We start from the raw sequence: 18,371 nt of genomic DNA, 5'->3' as shown, positions 1-18,371 counted from the left end.
GTGTGTGTGTGTGTGTGTGTGTGTGTGTGTGTGTGTTTATATATTTATATATACCACCTCTTATTTATCCATTTATCAGTCGATGGACACTTGGGCTCTTTCCGTAATTTGGCTATTGTTGATAGTGCTGCTATAAACATCAGGGACCATGTGTCTCTTCGAATTTCTACTTTTTATCCTTTGGGTAAATACCTAGTAGTGCAATTGCTGGATGGTAAAGCAGTTCTATTTTTAAGTGAGCAGTGGTTGTTGTATACAAGTGATGAATCACTAAATTCCACACCTGAAACTAATATTACACTACATGTTAACTAACTGGGATTTAAATAAAAACTTGAAACTCTAAAATAAAGTTTAGGTGATAAGATGGAAAAGACATGCTGATTGATTTGACTAGACATGGAAGTTTAGGAATGGAGTGACACTAAAGGTGATCCTTTGTTTTCTGATTTGTGTAAGAATGGCAGCCTATAGGCAGGAAACCATATTTGGGTTTAGACGTATTGAATTTGAGGACATTTCCATTCAAAGAGAAATACAGAAGGCAGTAGGGATACATGGGTCTAGAACTGTAAGGAAGAGGCTGGGCCAAAGATATAAATATAGGATTCATTCTGTTGTTGATAATTACTGAGATTGTCTGGGAAGAGAGTGTATAACAAGAGAAGGCAACTTAAACTGAGCCTTGAGGAACTCCTATCTCTGCTGTCAGAAGAACATGCAAAAGGGACCAAAACAGAACAGCAGAGGACGTGGGGAAATAAGCCAGAAGGGGAAGGTGTTGCAAAAATCAGGGGAAGAGAGAGTCCTGCAGAAACAGTTCATGCTGATGAGAGGTTAAAATAAGAATGGACGATAAAAATATTGTCAAGTCTACCCAACTGAGTTTTCTACACTAATATTTATAAAATGTGCATTTTCGTTTTATTTAGGCACATCCACTATGCTGCTTACTAGAGTGAACTGTGCAGATTGGTCTGATTTATGTACTAAGCAAAATGTTACTGAATTTCCAGTTGTAAAGATGTACAAGGAAGGCAAGCACCCAGTATCTTATGCTGGTATGTTAGGAACTGAAGATCTCCTAAAATTTATCCTGCTGTAAGTATTCACATTCTTCCTAAGACTTTAAAAATTTTAGGTCTATAAACCTTCTAATTCCCATGCTTTATTGACATACTTTGAATAGGTTAAGGAGTAATGAATTGAGATAACAGGATAAACGGTGGGGAGAGCCTATCCACATCACTTTTGGGGAGATAGAAATTTTATTTAATGAGGGTGATTTTTTTTTTAATTACAAGAGTATTTAATTGTCTTTGTTTTGTCAGATATTTATCGTGTGGAATATAGTGTTTGCTAAGTTCAATATGTTTTATTTTTTATTTTTTGCAAGCTGAAAAGTGTCTTTAAAAATTAATTTTGAATGTAGTTATATATTCATTCAGCAACAGGATTTCATGCCCAGTGAACATAACATCTGTGCAGGAAGCAGAAGAATATTTAAGTGGGGAATTATATAAAGACCTGATCCCCTACTCTAGTGTGTCTGTGCTGGGACTATTTAGCCCAAACATGACCACAGGTGAGTAGAAGTGAACTTTTAAATTATGTAATAGTTAAAAACTTGCTTATTAGCTTTACTTTTAAAAAGGAATTAGTATCTTTTTAAATTATAGAGAACTCAAATTATAGAATTTTTAAAATGCAGAGAAATTTGAAGAAAAAATAAAAATCCAAAATTAGAGTTATTAAATTTTGATGTAATTCCTTCCCTCATTTTTCTTTGTACCTATGTATTGCATATTAATATGTTTTAATATAATTGGACTAGTACTGTGTATCTAGGTTAGTAACTTGCTGTTTTTATTTAATATTACATGGGTTCATCTTTTCCATGTGATTAGTATTCTTCAAAAACATTATGGCTGTATATTTGGATGAATATACTGTAATTTAGCTATTTACCAACAAATAACACCTGTTGTTTTCCTTTTTTCTTTTTGCTGTGAAGAATATTTTTATTTATGCATATTTGTGTGGAATTTAGACCATTTAATGGATAAATTTATAAATTTTTAAATTTATAAATTCCCAAAAGGAAAATAACTATGTTTTCTATAAGCTGTGTGTTTTATGTGTTATTCATTTTTAGAAATGGGTTTTTAGTGCTTGTCTAATGAATTACTATGAGATTTTGATGTATTAAGGTTATTAAGTTCTTGTCATTTGTTTCAATTATTTTCCCCCAGTTTGTTTGGTTTTTAGCTTTGTTTAATAATTTTATATTTAACAGTTTAAAATTTGTTTCAAATCTATTGATTTTGATATTTCTTCCATTGATTTCAATTGTAGAAAATCTCTATCATCTTTATCAGTTAGTATTCACCTGTATATTTTGTTTTTGCTTTAATTTATAATATTTTCTTACTCTATATTATCTTCCTTTGAATATTTTTTTAAATTGTGATAAAATACACATAACATAATTTACCATCTTAACTATTTTTCAGCATATAGTTCACTAGTGACAAGTATATTTACATTGTTGTACAACTAATCTCCAGAACTTTTTCATTTTGCAAAACTGTAACTGTACCTATTAAACAACTCTACATTTCCCTGTTGGCCTAGTCCCTGGCAGCCTCCGTTCCACTTTGTATCTCTATGAATTTGACTACTCTGGGTACTTCCTATAAGTGGAATCATACAGTATTTGTCTTTTATTGGCTGGCTTACTTAGCATGATGTCCTCAAGGTTCATCCATGTTGTATCATATGTCAGAATTTCCTTTCTTTTAAAGGATGAATAATATTTCGTTGTATGTATATAGCACGTTTTACTTATCCATTCATCTGTTGATGGACACTTGGGCTGTTTTTACCTCTTGGCTATTGTGCATAATGCTTCTGTGAACATGGGTGTTCAAATATATCTTCAGGACTCTGCTTTCAATTCTTTTAGATATATACCTAGAAGTGGAATTGCTGTGTCATATGATAGCCCTACTTTTAAATTTTTGAAGAACCACTATACTGTTTTCCCTAGTGGCTGTACCATTTTATATTCCCACCAATAGTATACAAGGGTTCTAATTTCTCCATATCCTCAGCAACACTTGTTATTTTCTGTTTGTTTGTTTGTTTGTTTGTTTGTTTTGATAGTAGCCATCCTAATGGGTGTTAGGTTTTGATTTGATCATGGTTTTGATTTTCACTTTTCTAATAAGTAGTGATATTGAGCATCTTTTTATGTCTTGTTGGCCGTTTGTATATCTTCTGTGGAGAAATGTCTAATCAAGTCCTATGCCCATTTTTTAATCGGGTTATTGTTGAGTTGTAGGAATTCTTTATATATTCTGGAAATTAACCCCTTATCATATATATGAATTGCATATATTTCTTTCTGTTCCATGGAATACCTTTCCACTTGTTGACTGTGTTCTTTGACCTTTTTTCAAGTCTTTACCATTTAGATATTTTTTGTGCATGATATGAAGTTAGGAGACAACTCTATTTTTGTCTAAATAGTTAATTATCTGTTTTCCCCTCTTTTTTTTGATTCCACTGTCACCATATTAAATCCATGTCTGTATGTGTGTATATATATTTGTTTAAATGTTTTCTCTTTTATTCACTTTTATCTCCCTAATATAATATTTTTTTAATACATGTTGAATATATAATTGGTTCAACTCTGGTTTGCCTTTTTTTGCCTGTTGACTCTTCCAGGTGAACTTCGGTCCGTTACACATTATTGTCTCAACTTATTTGTATGTCCGTTGATTGTTTTATGCTTCACTATTATCTCTTTAGTTAGTTTAGTCTATATGGAATATGCTTTCAATTTCTTCTGTCATCTTTTTCTCTTTATGGGCTTCTATAGTCTTGTATTGTAAACTCAGATTATCATTATTCTTGAACTTTTTTTTTTGCATTATATATTTCTCTTTGATTTTTTTGCATTTTTCTAGCATTTTATTATGAAAAATTTCAAACTTAAAGCAAAAGTTGAAAGATTTTATAGTGAACAGCCATATACCCATCATCTAGTTTCTACTATTAGCATTTAACTTGTACTTGACTTAGCACATGCCTGTGCATCTATCCATCCTTCTTCCATCCATCAATTACTTCATCTTATTTTTGATGCATTTCAAATGTTTTTTCTTTTTTTTAAATTTTTAAAAATGTTTTATTCATTTTCTGAGAGAGAGAGAGAGAGAGAGAGCGAGAGAGCAGGCAAGGGGCAGAGAGAGAGAGGGAGACACAGAATCCAAAGCAGGCTCCACAGCCCGGAGCCTGATGTGGGGCTCGAACTCACGAAACAAGATCATGACCTGAGCCGTAGTCAGAAGTTTAACTGACTGAGCCACCCAGGTGCCCCAAATTAATGTTTTTTTTTTTTCATTCAGCATTGATACATTGCTGATAGCAATTAATTTTACCTTGTTAGTTTTACATAGATAGCATCATAGACTAGAGTGTTCTTTTGATATCACATCTTCTCTATTTTTAGACTCTTTTTTTCTAGCTTCATAGGAATGTCCTACAATAAGTTTTAAAGGAAGGGTACACAGGGCATTCTTCCTAACTGGTAATATTGCTTAGAATGTTATTCTCTTGCTTTTGCATATGGATGGTTTCTTGACTAGATAACAAAATCCTTAGTGGTGTTTTTTCTTTTTTCATCATGTTAGCTGTTGGCATTTATCTAACAAACCTGCCCCCTTTCTTTTCTTTCATTTAAGATGAATTTCAAATTCTGAATACAATCTTTTAAGGATATCTTTATGGAAAGAATATCCCCATATCTAGCATCAAACTTACAGATAGTGGATACTATCTTCTATCTACTTATTAAGTTTGCTTTCTACAAATTTCTGTCTAGTAATTTTTCCCCTCTACTTGGCCTTCACAATCTTTTAAAATAAAAGCCAACATAACTTACTAGAAAGAAATGATAAGAATATGAATGTGTGTTCTGTGACTTCCCATCTTAGAAGGCAAAATCCTAGAGGGGATAGCTTTTTCATTTGTATTTTTATGAAAAATTGTGAAATGAGGGAGTTTATTTTTTACTCCTGTATTTTTGCCTTTCTAATGTTTTTGCTTCCACCGTTGACTTTGTCTTCTGTCTACCTCTGGTGCCCTAAGGTTGCCATTTATTATTTACTCTGGGCCTCCTTCCAAAAAGGATTAAGGTCTTTAGATAATAAAAAGTACACATACAATAAGATCATTAAAACAAGAATAAGAGTTAAGCCATAAAAGAGTAGGGGATAATTATGTAGAATACTTTGAAAACACTGCAGTTGATCATAAAACTTAACCCTAAGTAATCTGGTATCAACTGGAAACAAAAAGATGAAATTTTTGCCAGCTAATCATCATTATATGATAAATGGCAACATAAAAGTTAGGATGCTGACTCATCCACAGAGAAAACTTTTCCCTGATTGTAAATGCTGAGAGGGATTTTACATATATCTTTTATGTAAGAGATCAGCACAGGGAACAGTATACTTTATGACAATTTTGTACAAATGCTAAGATTTACATATAATTGTCTCTCAACACAAGTCAAAGGTATAGTGTTAAAATATATAGAGATCGTTTTGCTGTGCCAGAATGATGTAATCTGGGGACAATGCTTTTTTATTATTTCACTAGATTGATTGTTCTCAGACTTTTCAGTCAGGTATTCTTTTCTCTTTTTTGTTGTTTTTGTTTTTTGCAGATGTCCAGGTGATAGTTACTGTACTTTCAATATCTATTGAATGAGAAAATGTGTAACAGTAAAAGGCTACTATGAATTCATTAACATTTTATGTACATTTGTATTTGACTCATAAATATAACTACTGACATTTACTGTGCAGTTATTTTATTTTTTTATTTTTTATTTTTTATTTATTTTTTTTATTTTTTAATATATGAAATTTACTGTCAAATTGGTTTCCATACAACACCCAGTGCTCATCCCAAAAGGTGCCCTCCTCAATACCCATCACCCACCCTGCCCTCCCTCCCACCCCCCATCAACCCTCAATTTGTTCTCAGTTTTTAACAGTCTCTTATGCTTTGGCTCTCTCCCACTCTAACCTCTTTTTTTTTTTTTTTTTTTTTCCTTCCCCTCCCCCATGGGTTTCTGTTATGTTTCTCAGGATCCACATAAGAGTGAAACCATATGGTATCTGTCTTTCTCTGTATGGCTTATTTCACTTAGCATCACACTCTCCAGTTCCATCCACGTGGCTACAAAAGGCCATATTTCATTTTTTCTCATTGCCACGTAGTATTCCATTGTGTATATAAACCACAATTTCTTTATCCATTCATCAGTTGATGGACATTTAGGCTTTTTCCATAATTTGGCTATTGTTGAGAGTGCCGCTATAAACATTGGGGTACAGGTGCCCCTATGCATCAGTACTCCTGTATCCCTTGGATAAATTCCTAGCAGTGCTATTGCTGGGTCATAGGGTAGGTCTATTTTTAATTTTCTGAGGAACCTCCACACTGCTTTCCAGAGCGGCTTGTGCAGTTATTTTATATCAGATACTGATTTATTGTTCATGTAGATTCTAATGATTTAAAGATTAATATAATGCGAATTCAGTGAGGGCGAAAATGTCTCCTTTGTCCATTGTTGTATCTGCGAGGTCTCTCTCTGTTTTTTTCCCTCTGTAATTAATAAGTATGTTGTGGGGATAGAATGTAAGACTTTGTAAACGTCCTGTTTCTCATTATACTTTTGCACTCCAGTGTTAGAATCCATTGCTTGAAAAAGCTATCACTATGATGGTTGCCAGTGGAAAATTTCTAACTCCCTATTCCTTCTATATACATACTCAAATAGTTCTCCTGTAAGAGCTTTTCCTTCTAATTTGTTTGTTTTTCAGTATGGACACCTGAGTTCTTATTTTATTCTGTGGGTTATAATCAGTTACAATCATTCATTTGCTAACATCTCAGATTTGGTCAGTGGGAGCCCCTTCAATCTGACTCTTGTGTCCTTTTGACATGTCTCCATCATTCTTTCAGTATGTCCTTTTGGCACAAGATGTTCCTAGTTTCATTTGTGGGATCAGCCATTTCTCCAAGAGTCTAGGTTCCTTTTAGTGGGACATTGAATTCAGAAACCAAGATCTAGGGATTAGGAGTGCTTTTAGTTACTGGAGGGCTCTTGTTTCTCAACTCTTGTTGACAGAGCTAAGAAAATAAGTGTGTGTAGTAGTATGTGTATATATGTGTGTGTATAAATGTAACTATTCAATAAAATGTGATAGTGGGAAAACAGTATTGCTAAACTACTGTATTTATTTTATGCAATTAAAACACGTTTATAGTTACACAACTAAATATTATAACTATTATTACATCCCAGATACATTTATTGTGATTTAAAAACCTTTTTATTTAGATTAACTGATTATTTTTTTATACTTGGGGTTGCAGTATATTCTGACATATATGCTGTTTTCACCAAGGAGGAGAATATGCTTGGTTTTAAGTGTTCAGAGGATAACTTGCAGTCTGGTTTAGTAGAAGTGGATATGTTTCTACAGTCTTAAATGCTTCCATTATGAGCAAGTAAATTTGTGAAGAGCCTTTTAAGAAACGTATTCATGAGTAGAGAGGCTTCTGTGTGAGGAAAGTACATGGAAATATTAGTGTAATTTTCCACTGTTCTTTACCGAAAAAGAAAAGAAGCTGAAACAGGTTCCATTATATCACTGCTTTAGCTAATGATCATCAATTATTGACCAGAATTTAGCTCTGTTTTCTCTTAGAAATGAAAGTATAGGGACTCAGTTCTTTCCAGTTTTTTTCATATGAACCTTTTCTGCTTTGGTGTAACACAGGCTTTAGAAAATATTTTCTGTGATAGTAACAGTTTCTCATTAAATTCATGGTTATAAATAGCTCTGAATGCTGCCTACTAGCTGACTGTGCCACTTTAGTAAGTTGGCTTTCCTGCAGTGTTTCTCAGTCTTGTGGAAAGTATGCATCCTTTTTAGAGAACATAACCTTGTGGTTACCTGATGGTAAGAGTGCTGATGCTCACACCAGAGATATAGTCGTGACTGCTAAGGTACAGATCTTTTGGGTTCAGCATGTCCAGAGCACAAGGTGCTTTATGACTCAATTCTTCCATCATGAATTTTCTGTTTGAACTGCCATGAACCTTCCTTGTAGTGAGCTAAATTATCATTTGGTCTTCACTTGGCAAGAACACATCATTTATATAAGTTTTCCTCTGCTCTTTTCTCATTGGTCTGCAAGTATTTAATTCACAGTTGCTTCTTGGTTATAAGATAGTCATTAACATGAATCAGAATATACTATTACCTATGATACTGTATTCAGAATGCTATAGAAATAATAATTTTTAAATATCCTAACAAATGAGAAAAGACTGATGCATAAATTAATCAAGGTTCAAAAGTAACAAAAACACATTACAGAAAATACAGGAAATAAAAAAAGATACAAATCCCTCATAATTGCAGAATCCTAACACAGACATTATTAAAGGACTATAATTTCTAATCTTCTATTTTTTCTGTATATATAGGTACTTTTAGATTTTTTTTTTAAATTTTTTTTCAATGGTTTTTATTTATTTTTGGGACAGAGAGAGACAGAGCATGAACGGGGGAGGGGCAGAGAGAGAGGGAGACACAGAATTAGAATCAGGCTCCAGGCTCTGAGCCATCAGCCCAGAGCCTGACGCGGGGCTCGAACTCACGGACCGCGAGATCGTGACCTGGCTGAAGTCGGACGCTTAACCGACTGCGCCACCCAGGCGCCCCAAGGTACTTTTAGATTTTGTAATGACAGTGCACACATTATTTCACATATCTCCTTCTCTTTCCAAACTGTATATAAGGCAACCAACTCTATTTACCCACCTTAGAGTGTAAATTAAAAAGCAACAAATATTTATTCAGTAACTTTGTATGATTAGAGTGCTGTAAATCTGATAAATCACATTTACAGTACATTTGTTTAGGGAACCATAATTGCATTATATCAATTTACATTTCTATAGTAATCAAATGTCATAAAAAGAACACAGATTTTAGAACCACTAAGTTATATAAGATCTACCTGTAAACATTTATCTTTATAATTAATTTCTAATAAAGCACAATCATTTATAAATCTGTCCATTGGTTGAATAGCACACATAATTTTAAAGGTTTCAGATTTTTGTCTTGTCTATGTATTTATAGCAAAAGAAGATTTCACCAAAGCGGGAAACTACCTAAGAGGATGTGTTATCACTGGAATTTATTCTGAAGAAGATGTTTTGATACTGTAAGTTTATTGGTCTTCTAATTTTAGAGAGGAAGAAGTTTGCAAAATAATACATTGCTAGTTTTTACACAGTTGAAGGAAAATAGGGCAGCAATATAACTAACTTTGATTTTTAATTAAATGTTTAATTTCCTTGTAAGAAGATCTGGGCAGCAGCATCTGGCTATTTAGAATTCTTAGATATTCTTTTGCTTTAGGCTAGAGTCCCTACTGGGGCAACCTTGGATTCATAATACTTTATCTTTCTATAAAAATTTTTCCGGTTTGGATTCTATTATCTGCAACTTTGGTTCTCTGAAATTGTCATAGTTTTGGGGGAAATTTTACTTCTTCAAGTGTCCAGATTTTGATTTGCCACCAAGGTATATATAAAAATGAGAATTTCCCCATGTTGTTGCTCTTTTAGCCATGTAAGTTGCTTTATTTGTAGAATGTGGAACTCAGATATTTCACTTGCCTCAGAATGAAGGACTGAACATTTGGAGATTATTACATATACAATACATACAGTAATACATCTATATCACATTCTGCATTAATGGCTTGTTTTCATGTCCAGATGGAGTTGGTAAGCCCCCTCCCTAGTTTATCTTGCTTATTATAGTATTCCTAATTGTGATTTCTGAGCTTAAATCTTCCATCATGAACACTGGTGATGTATACTTTTGATGATCAAGCTCCATTTCTGCCCATGAAGTCAATGACTTTTGAAAAGTAAATACTGAACTCCAGATCTTTAAGAAATAAGAGACTTATTCACCTGACACATGGATAGTCACCCACTATGTTCTGTTCTGCTGTCATTGTGCATTTAACTAAGATCCAAAGCGCTAGACCAGTAGTTTTCAGAGTATGTTTTATTTATAACCAACTGATCAGCTTAAGAGGTAATCTAAAGGCTGGACTGTCCACTAATGTTTATAATATTATAATGTTTATACTTGGTTCTAGCATCAGTTTTTACATCATATAAATGTGACTACTTCAGGGGTGGTTTTACAGAAATCATTTTTTTCTGTTTAGTGATTTCCCTTTAGTTAGCAAAAGTAGTGGTAAGAAGGAGCGATTTAGGCTGTGTTACAGTAGAGAGAGCATAGAGTTTATATCTGGGGCACCTCAGTTTGAATCCTGTCTCTGCCATTTATCACTCTCTGAGTCCTGGTTTCTTCATCTATAAAATGGGGGTGATAGTGGCTTACATTATAGGGCTGTTCTGGGGTTAAGTGAAAACTAAAGGCATCTAAAAGAGTGCCTGGCAAATAGTAGGTTTCTAATAAATGCTTGTCTCCTTGCTTAGCAGTATGGTGAGCAGTCCAAAAAGATTGAGAACCATTCAGTATGTTCCTAATCCTATTTAGACATTTTCTTGATGAGTAAGTTGTCTAGAAAAAAAAGAATCTGTCTAGATTATTATCTGTCGCTTTCTTTTAATCTAGGTTGTCAAGGCTCCTAAATTTCTTCAGACAGCCTCACAAAGAAGATAAATTTGCCTGCAAATTGAGTTCATTTCTTCCTTAGTAGTAGGGCTTCTCATTTGCTGCCTCCCAATCTGACCTCTTGGTGTAATTATTTGTTTTTGATGACTTGCTATATTTTATTGGAAATTTTAATACTGTGTTTCTCCACAGGTCAAATAAATATGGGGCAACACTTCCAGCTCTGCTGCTGGCCAGACACAAAGAGGGCAAAGTAGAGAGCATTCCATTCGCTAACTTCCGTGTGCAAGACATAGTTCAAATAGTGACAAATGCATTACTGGAGACATTTGTGAGTATATTTTATAATAAGGATATTATTTGAAATAGAGAATCTAGAAGAGTTAAAAATAGTATATTTTAATACACAATTTTCCAGCTTTTTTTGGCAGAGGGCATGATGTTTTATGAGCTGAAAATTCATTGGGTTGCTCTGTTTTGTTCACTCATTATGATATAGCTTCTGTAGTCCACTGCCAAAAGTTTGCATGTTTTTGGATTATTTTTTTTTATTGTGGAGACTAGTGTAGCTGATGGCTAGTTGAAGGAAGTACTCAATCTAGGCTGAAACTTGGTATAGAGCACATGGATTCTGGGGAGTCAGACTGCCTAAGTTTAAATCCTTGCTTGTTTCCTTACTGGCTCTTTGTTAACTTCTCTGTGCCTCACTTTCCACATGTGTAAAATGTAGTTGGTAGTAGTACCTGCTGCAGAGACTTATCATGAGAACCAAATGAGACCTGTGTACAGTGTTTTGGGTAGTGTTTGGCCACTGGTAAACATTAAACAAATGTTAGCTAAGATTCTTATTTATACAGTTTTAGAACAAAGTAGTGTCTTATGAAAGGCCTTTTCCAGTGCTTCCTTTGAAAATAGTGGATTCAAGGGCATAACACTTTTAACGTGCATTTCTTGATTTCACTTGTTTTCGCATTTATATTAAACATAGCTAGAATGTAACAAGTTTATGCTTTTCTATATTTCTAAAGTGACATAAGCATTATAATCAGCAGTAAATAATGACCATCCTCCTGTTACTATGTTTCTTGCCATGATGATCTAAATGACATTACATTTTAGGTTAAATTAATGGCTGTAGCCTTTATTAAGTGTTTTTGTGGCATTGGTTCTGTTCCCTCCCCCATTCAAGTTACAGGTTGTAATTAGTCAAATCATTAATATTTTCATGATGTAGTTTTCCAAATTATTAAAGTAACATTTTTGTCTTCAATGACATATTAAATGAATATTTATTTAGCCATAAACATAGTGTAATATTTTTGGAATTATTATAAGCCTTTACCTTTTTTTTCTCCCAGACAATACAGAAAACCATGAAAGAAGAAAATTGAAATCAACTGTAACCTCTTTAACCAAATTTAAAATTGGGGGAAATATTTTCCCAAACTTAAAAAAAAACCCATGTGTATATATGTGATTGTCTTTTTATCTTAAGAGATATTTCCATCAAGAAATGAAGACACACACATAATGTTTTTTTAGTATCTACATAATATTCTGTTGTACTAAAAAACCACAATTTGTTTAATTTCCTGTTGTTGAATATTTGTCTTTAGTTTTGTTTTACTCAGGGACCAACCTTGAGGATAATCTTTGGGTGTTTCCATGATTACATAATCATGGTAAATTCACAGAATTTGAATTGCTAGTCCAGAGGGCGTGTATATGTTTAAGGCTGCTAATACTTATTCCTATTTTGTACAAGAGGAAATCTGAACATTTTACTCTTTCATCTTTGCGTAATATATAAAAATTGGTATCTATTTTTTTTTGTTAAGATTATATGCTTTATGGCTGAGAAAGTTTGGGCAAACTTAACAACTATCAGAATCTGTTTATTTTTAAGGCACATGTGATAAGCATTGTGGCAGTATTTCAGTTTACAATGTTTTGGTTTGCAGCATTCAACTAAAAACTGAACAGCTATAATAAAAATTGTTTTGCTTTTAGTTTATGACCTTTCCATAAATTCTAAAACCCTCAAGTGGTTGTTACATTTCTTAAAGCTTCTCTGTGTTGGGAGATTTAAATGAGAGTACGTAGCAGCCAGCCAGCTGCAAGCTCATCTCCTGGCCTGCACTGAAGTACTAGAAACACTTTGGTTTCTTCATCTGGATAGGGAAGAGGACTGGATGACCAGACAGTAAACATTTTTTATATGGCATGATGAACCTGATGACAAATTAGGCCAGGGAAATATGCCCAAATCTGAAAAACATGATAATTAACTACATGAGCAATGATCTATCCAAGGCTGTCATATTTAAACATCCTTCTGAACAAATAGTTCTAGCACTTTTCTCAGATACATTGAGTTCCTTTTTTATGGTTTTATTATGCATAAGTTAGAGCCTCTTGTATACTCAAATAGCCAAAGGACACCTTCCAGTTACCATGTTTGATGACCTTTCCTGTAAGTAGCAACCAAAACCATTGACAATGCTTTTCCTTCTCAAAATTCTCTATTCTTCTGGCTTTTGCAATTCCAGATACCTCCTTCAACCCTCTGGCCACTCTAGAATTACATCTTCAACCCCTTTTTCTTCTTTCGCTGTTTTTTCTTTAGGAAATTTTATCCATACCCATAATTTCTACTATCATTATACCAGCTGATGATTCCAAAATTGAAGTTTCTGATCTTTTCTCCTAAACGCACAGAACTCTTGGTCTTTCTTCCCTGAAATGTGTCACCTGTGTGTCTTTTCACAAATGTGTATTCTAGTTAGTCATATTTCTAAAACAGACCTAACCATGTCACTCATTTGATTCCAGATCTTCTCAGTATTCCTGGGAGTTAGAAAACCTACCAAGACATTTTACCATCTGGTCTTATGGCCACATTTGCCTCTTGCATGCCTAAGTCTGGCATGCTTCACTCCTACTGTTACCAGATGGCATGTATCCCTTCACACCTCTCTGCCTGTCCCCACAATGCTCCCTATATCTGGAATCCTGGCTCTGGCACATACCTTCTTCTGTCAAGATCTTGGTTTTTGCCCAAGACCAGATCAAATATCACTTCTGAAATCATCCATGAGCTTCCCTACTTTGTTTTCTTGGCTTAATTCTTTCTTGGATCATAGCAGTTTGTGTACCGGTCTCCTCCTCTAAAGTATGAGCTCTTTGAGAGCAGGGAAAGTAAAGTATCTTGGTTCTTTTTGATTCAGTATCCAGCATCACATCTTGAGCTTTGTAGTTCAGGTGGCTCTATCTCCCTTAATGTTTCAAATCTGTTCAGAGTGAGGAGATCTGCTAGCCTGATGAGATGTGTCAATTTTATGGAGGGGATGGAACTCATATAGAAGATGAGAGATGATGAAAGATGATAGTTAATATAAGAAGACAACATAGGGAAATTTGGAGAAGAGAGGATCTAAGATCTAAGATAGGAAAGAGGAACGTATAAGAAGAGGATTTTGAGTGTGTAAGAGAAAGAATTAGAAGAAAAATGAGAATTGACAGAGGAAAGTGGCTCTGAGAACTAAATAAGGAAAACTACATACCAGAGCCTGGTATTTAGCTTAAACCAAAAAAAAAAAAAAAAAAAAAAAAAAAAAGAAAGAAAGAAAAGAAATGAGACTGATATTTTTATTTGTTTAAACATATTTTTTATAATATTAATTACACTAAAATCTATAATATTGAAACAAAATAAGATTTTTAAGGAATCATAGATGTTGAAAGATATCTTTAAATATCAGCATTTCTTTTTTCAAAAATTTTATGTTAGATACAATAAGAGTTTTGTTTGTCATATGTCACATGTTGGCTAATCTGGTCCAGATTTTAGCATAAGAAGTTATTAGAAGTGTTACATCCTTGTAAAATAGGGAGTTTAAGTTATTTTGAAATTAGTACTTTTTTTTTTTTAAATAATTCATTAAGATAAAGTAGGCTTAAATAAAAAGCTCTTGAGGGGTGCCTGGGTGACTCAGTCGGTTAAGCGTCCGACTTTGGCTCAGGTTATGATCTGGTGGTTTGTGGGTTTGAGCCCTGCATCAGGCTCTGTGCCGACAGCTCAGAGCCTGGAGACTGCTTCAGATTCTGTGTGTGTGTGTGTGTGTGTCTCTCTCTCTCTCTGCTCCTATCCCGCTTTCTCCCTCCCTTTCTCTCTGTCAGTCTCTCCCAAAGATAAACATTTTTAAAAATTGTAAAAAAATGAAAAGCTCTTGATAGTCACAGGTTTAGTCAGTAAAGCAAAATCTCCACTTAAAATATGTTTTAATTACATTTTATAGACTAAACTTGCATGATTGATCTGAACATTATTTTCTATTTTATGCCTCATCATTTTCCATGTTTTTTTTCTTTTTTTTTTAATAGCCAGAAATAACTGTGGAAAACCTTCCCATTTATTTAAGACTTCAGAAACCATTACTTATTTTATTCAGTGATGGCAGCATAAATCCTCAGTATACAAAAACAATATTGACGCTGGTAAAAGAGAAACACTTGGATTCACTTACCCCTTGCTGGTTAAATCTGTAAGTATATTATTATCAGGATATTTTAGTAACTAAAAGATGACCTTGTTTTAGATTGAATTCTTTTCTACGATGAATTTTATTTTGTTGACTGGTATTTTTTTTTTCAGATCCATTGAGGTGTAATTGACAAAATTTTAGGATATTTAAAGTGTACATTGTGGTGATTTGATACATGTATACATTTTGAAAGGATTCCTCCATCTAAGTAACATATTCATTACATCAAACATTTAAAAATGTATATATATGCCCTACAAGGGATCCTAAGGGGCATCCTGTGAGACAAAGTACCAGAGACATCGCTACAAGCATAAAACATACAGACATCACAATGACTCTAAACCCATATCTTTCTATAATAACACTGAATGTAAATGGACTAAATACGCCAACCAAAAGACATAGGGTATCAGAATGGATAAAAAAACAAGACCCATCTATTTGCTGTCTACAGGAGACTCATTTTAGACCTGAGGACACCTTCAGATTGAAAGTGAGGGGATGGAGAACTATCGATCATGCTACTGGAAGTCAAAAGAAAGCTGGAGTAGCCATACTTATATCAGACAAACTAGACTTTAAATTAAAGGCTATAACAAGAGATGAAGAAGGGCATTATATAATAATTACAGGGTCTATCCATCAGGAAGAGCTAACAATTATAAATGTCTATGCGCCGAATATGGGAGCCCCCAAATATATAAAACAATTACTCACAAACATAAGCAACCTTATTGATAAGAATGTGGTAATTGCAGGGGACTTTAAAAATGTATATATATATATATATATATATATATATATATATATATATATATGTGTGTGTGTGTGTGTGTGTGTGTGTTTAATTTTTGGGGGGAGGGGGACTAAGATTTAAGTTCTGTTGTCTTAGCAAATTTCAACTATATAGTATTACCAACTGTAGTCACCATTTATACATGAGATCATCAGACCTTATTCATCTTGTAGCTGAGAGTTTGTTCCTTTTCCCATCCTCTTCCTATTTCTCCCAACCCCCAGTGCCCAGCAACCACTTTTCTTCTGTTTCTGTGAGTTTGACTATTTTAGACTTTTCACGTAGAAGTATTTGTCTTTCTATGTCTGCCTTATTTCACTTGGTGGAATGCCCTGAGTCCATCCATGTTGTAGCAAATGGCAGGATTTTCTTCTTTTTAATGGCTGAATAATATTCCATATTTATCCATTCATTTGTTGACACTTAGGTTGTTTCTGTATCTTGGCTGTTGCAAATAATGCTGCAATAAGCATGGGAATGCATGTATTTCTTCACTGTCTTGTTTTTATATCCTTTAGCTACATACCCAGAAGTAGAATTGCTAGGTCATATGGTAGTTCTATTTTCAATTTTTTGAGGAACCTCCTCTGTTTTCAACAGTGGTTGCACCAATATACATTCCTACCACCAGTTCTTGAAGGTTCCCTTTTGTTCACATCCTCAACAATACTTGTTATCGTTTGTCTTTTTGATACCAGCCATATTAACAGGTTTGAGGTGATATCTCATTGTGGTTTTGGTTTGAATTTCCTTAATATTACTCATCTTGAACATCTTTTCATGTACCTTTTGGCCATCTTTATGTCTTCTTTGTAAAAATGTCTATTCAGTTCCTCTGCCCATTTTTAATTGGATTATTGGTATTTTTTGCTGTTATGTGAGTTCTTCCCTCATTTAGATATTCACCCCTTACCACATATGTGATTTGCAAATATTTTCTCTCGTTCCAAAGTTTACCTTTTTAGTTGATGGTTTCCTTTGTCTATAGAAGATTTTGAGAACGAGCGTGTGGGGGAAAGAGAGAGAGAGAGAGAGAGAGTGAGAGAGTGAGTCTTAAGCAGGCTCCATGCTCAGCACAAAGCCTGACTTGGCACTCAATCCCTTGACCCTGGGATCATGACCTGAGCCCAAATCAGGTGTCAGAAGCTCAATCGACTGAGCCATTCAGGTACCCATATGCAGAAGCTTTTTAATTGGATGTAGTCCCACTTATTTATTTTACTTTTGTTGCCTTTGCTTTCATGTCATGCAGATTTTGAGACATAGTAATTTTTCTCATTTTTAAAGTAATTTGGGTCCCTGCATGTCTCAACGGGCTAAGTGTCTGGCTTTGGTTCAAGTCATGATCTCATGGTTTGTGAGACTGAGCCTGGCATCGAGCTCTGTGCTGACACTGTGGAGTCTACTTGGAATTCTCTCTCTCTCTGCCCCTATCTCATTTGTGCGCTCTCTCTCTAAAAATAAACAAACTTAAAAAAAAATTAATTGATGTCCATTGAGGAAAATTTGGCAAATACAGAAAAATAAACATTGTGATACTTTGGCATTTTTCTTCCTTTCTTTTTTCTATGTTTTTATTTATTTTGAGAGGGAAAGAGTGTGAGTGTACATTTAATGTCTGTGAACACAGTTCACATATTTACACACTATCCATTGTTCAAATGCATTAGATGAAAAGTTCATTTTTAATTTATTTGAAAAATTAGAAGAATGAGGCAGTGTACATTTTTTTCTATGAAGAGTTCACTGACAGTCTACTGCTTAAGACAAATTTCCCCCAGGGTAATTATCTTTGTAGGTATCTCAACAGTAAAACACTATTTTCCATAATGTGGAATGTGATGTTTCAGGAAAGCTGGGCATCTTAAAAAAAATTTTTTTTTTAATTTTTTTAATGTTTGAGAGAGAGAGAAACAGAGTGCCTCGGGAGAGGGGCAGAGAGGGAGACAGAAAAACTGAAGCAGTTTCCAGGCTCTGAGCTGTCAGCACAGTATCTGATGTGGGGCTTAAACTCATGGACCGTGAGATCATGACCTGAGCTCAAGTCAGACACTCAACCAACTGAGCCACCCAGGCGCCCCTAAAAAAAATGTTTTTAATATGAAATTCATTTTTAAATTGGTTTCCATACAACACCCAGTGCTCATCCCAACAGGTGCCCTCCTCAATGCCCATCACCCTCTTTCCCTTCCCTCCCACCACCTGTCAGCCCTCAGTTTATTCTGTTTTTAAGAGTCTCTTATGGTTTGGCTCCCTCCCTAACTT

The 18,371-nt window shown here is 34.2% G+C and overlaps 1 protein-coding gene across 3 annotated transcripts in view; it reads left to right on the top strand.

The window, feature by feature from the left end:
- TXNDC16 (thioredoxin domain containing 16) overlaps positions 1-18,371 on the top strand; it is a 136,381-nt gene that overhangs the window by 87,936 nt on the left and 30,074 nt on the right. For all 3 annotated transcript variants that reach the window (XM_060619850.3, XM_060619852.3, XM_060619849.3), the window contains 5 exons: positions 933-1,101; positions 1,449-1,585; positions 9,243-9,327; positions 10,956-11,094; positions 15,147-15,307. In XM_060619850.3, coding sequence (XP_060475833.3) covers positions 933-1,101; positions 1,449-1,585; positions 9,243-9,327; positions 10,956-11,094; positions 15,147-15,307 — 691 coding nt within the window. The remainder of the gene's footprint in view (positions 1-932; positions 1,102-1,448; positions 1,586-9,242; positions 9,328-10,955; positions 11,095-15,146; positions 15,308-18,371) is intronic.

This window comes from Panthera onca, chromosome B3 (assembly GCF_046562875.1).
Source record: "Panthera onca isolate mPanOnc1 chromosome B3, mPanOnc1 haplotype 2, whole genome shotgun sequence".
Classification (NCBI taxonomy): Eukaryota; Metazoa; Chordata; class Mammalia; order Carnivora; family Felidae; genus Panthera; species Panthera onca.
The sequence above is the reverse complement of the archived record's forward strand: the minus strand, read 5'-3'. Positions and strand labels throughout refer to the sequence as shown.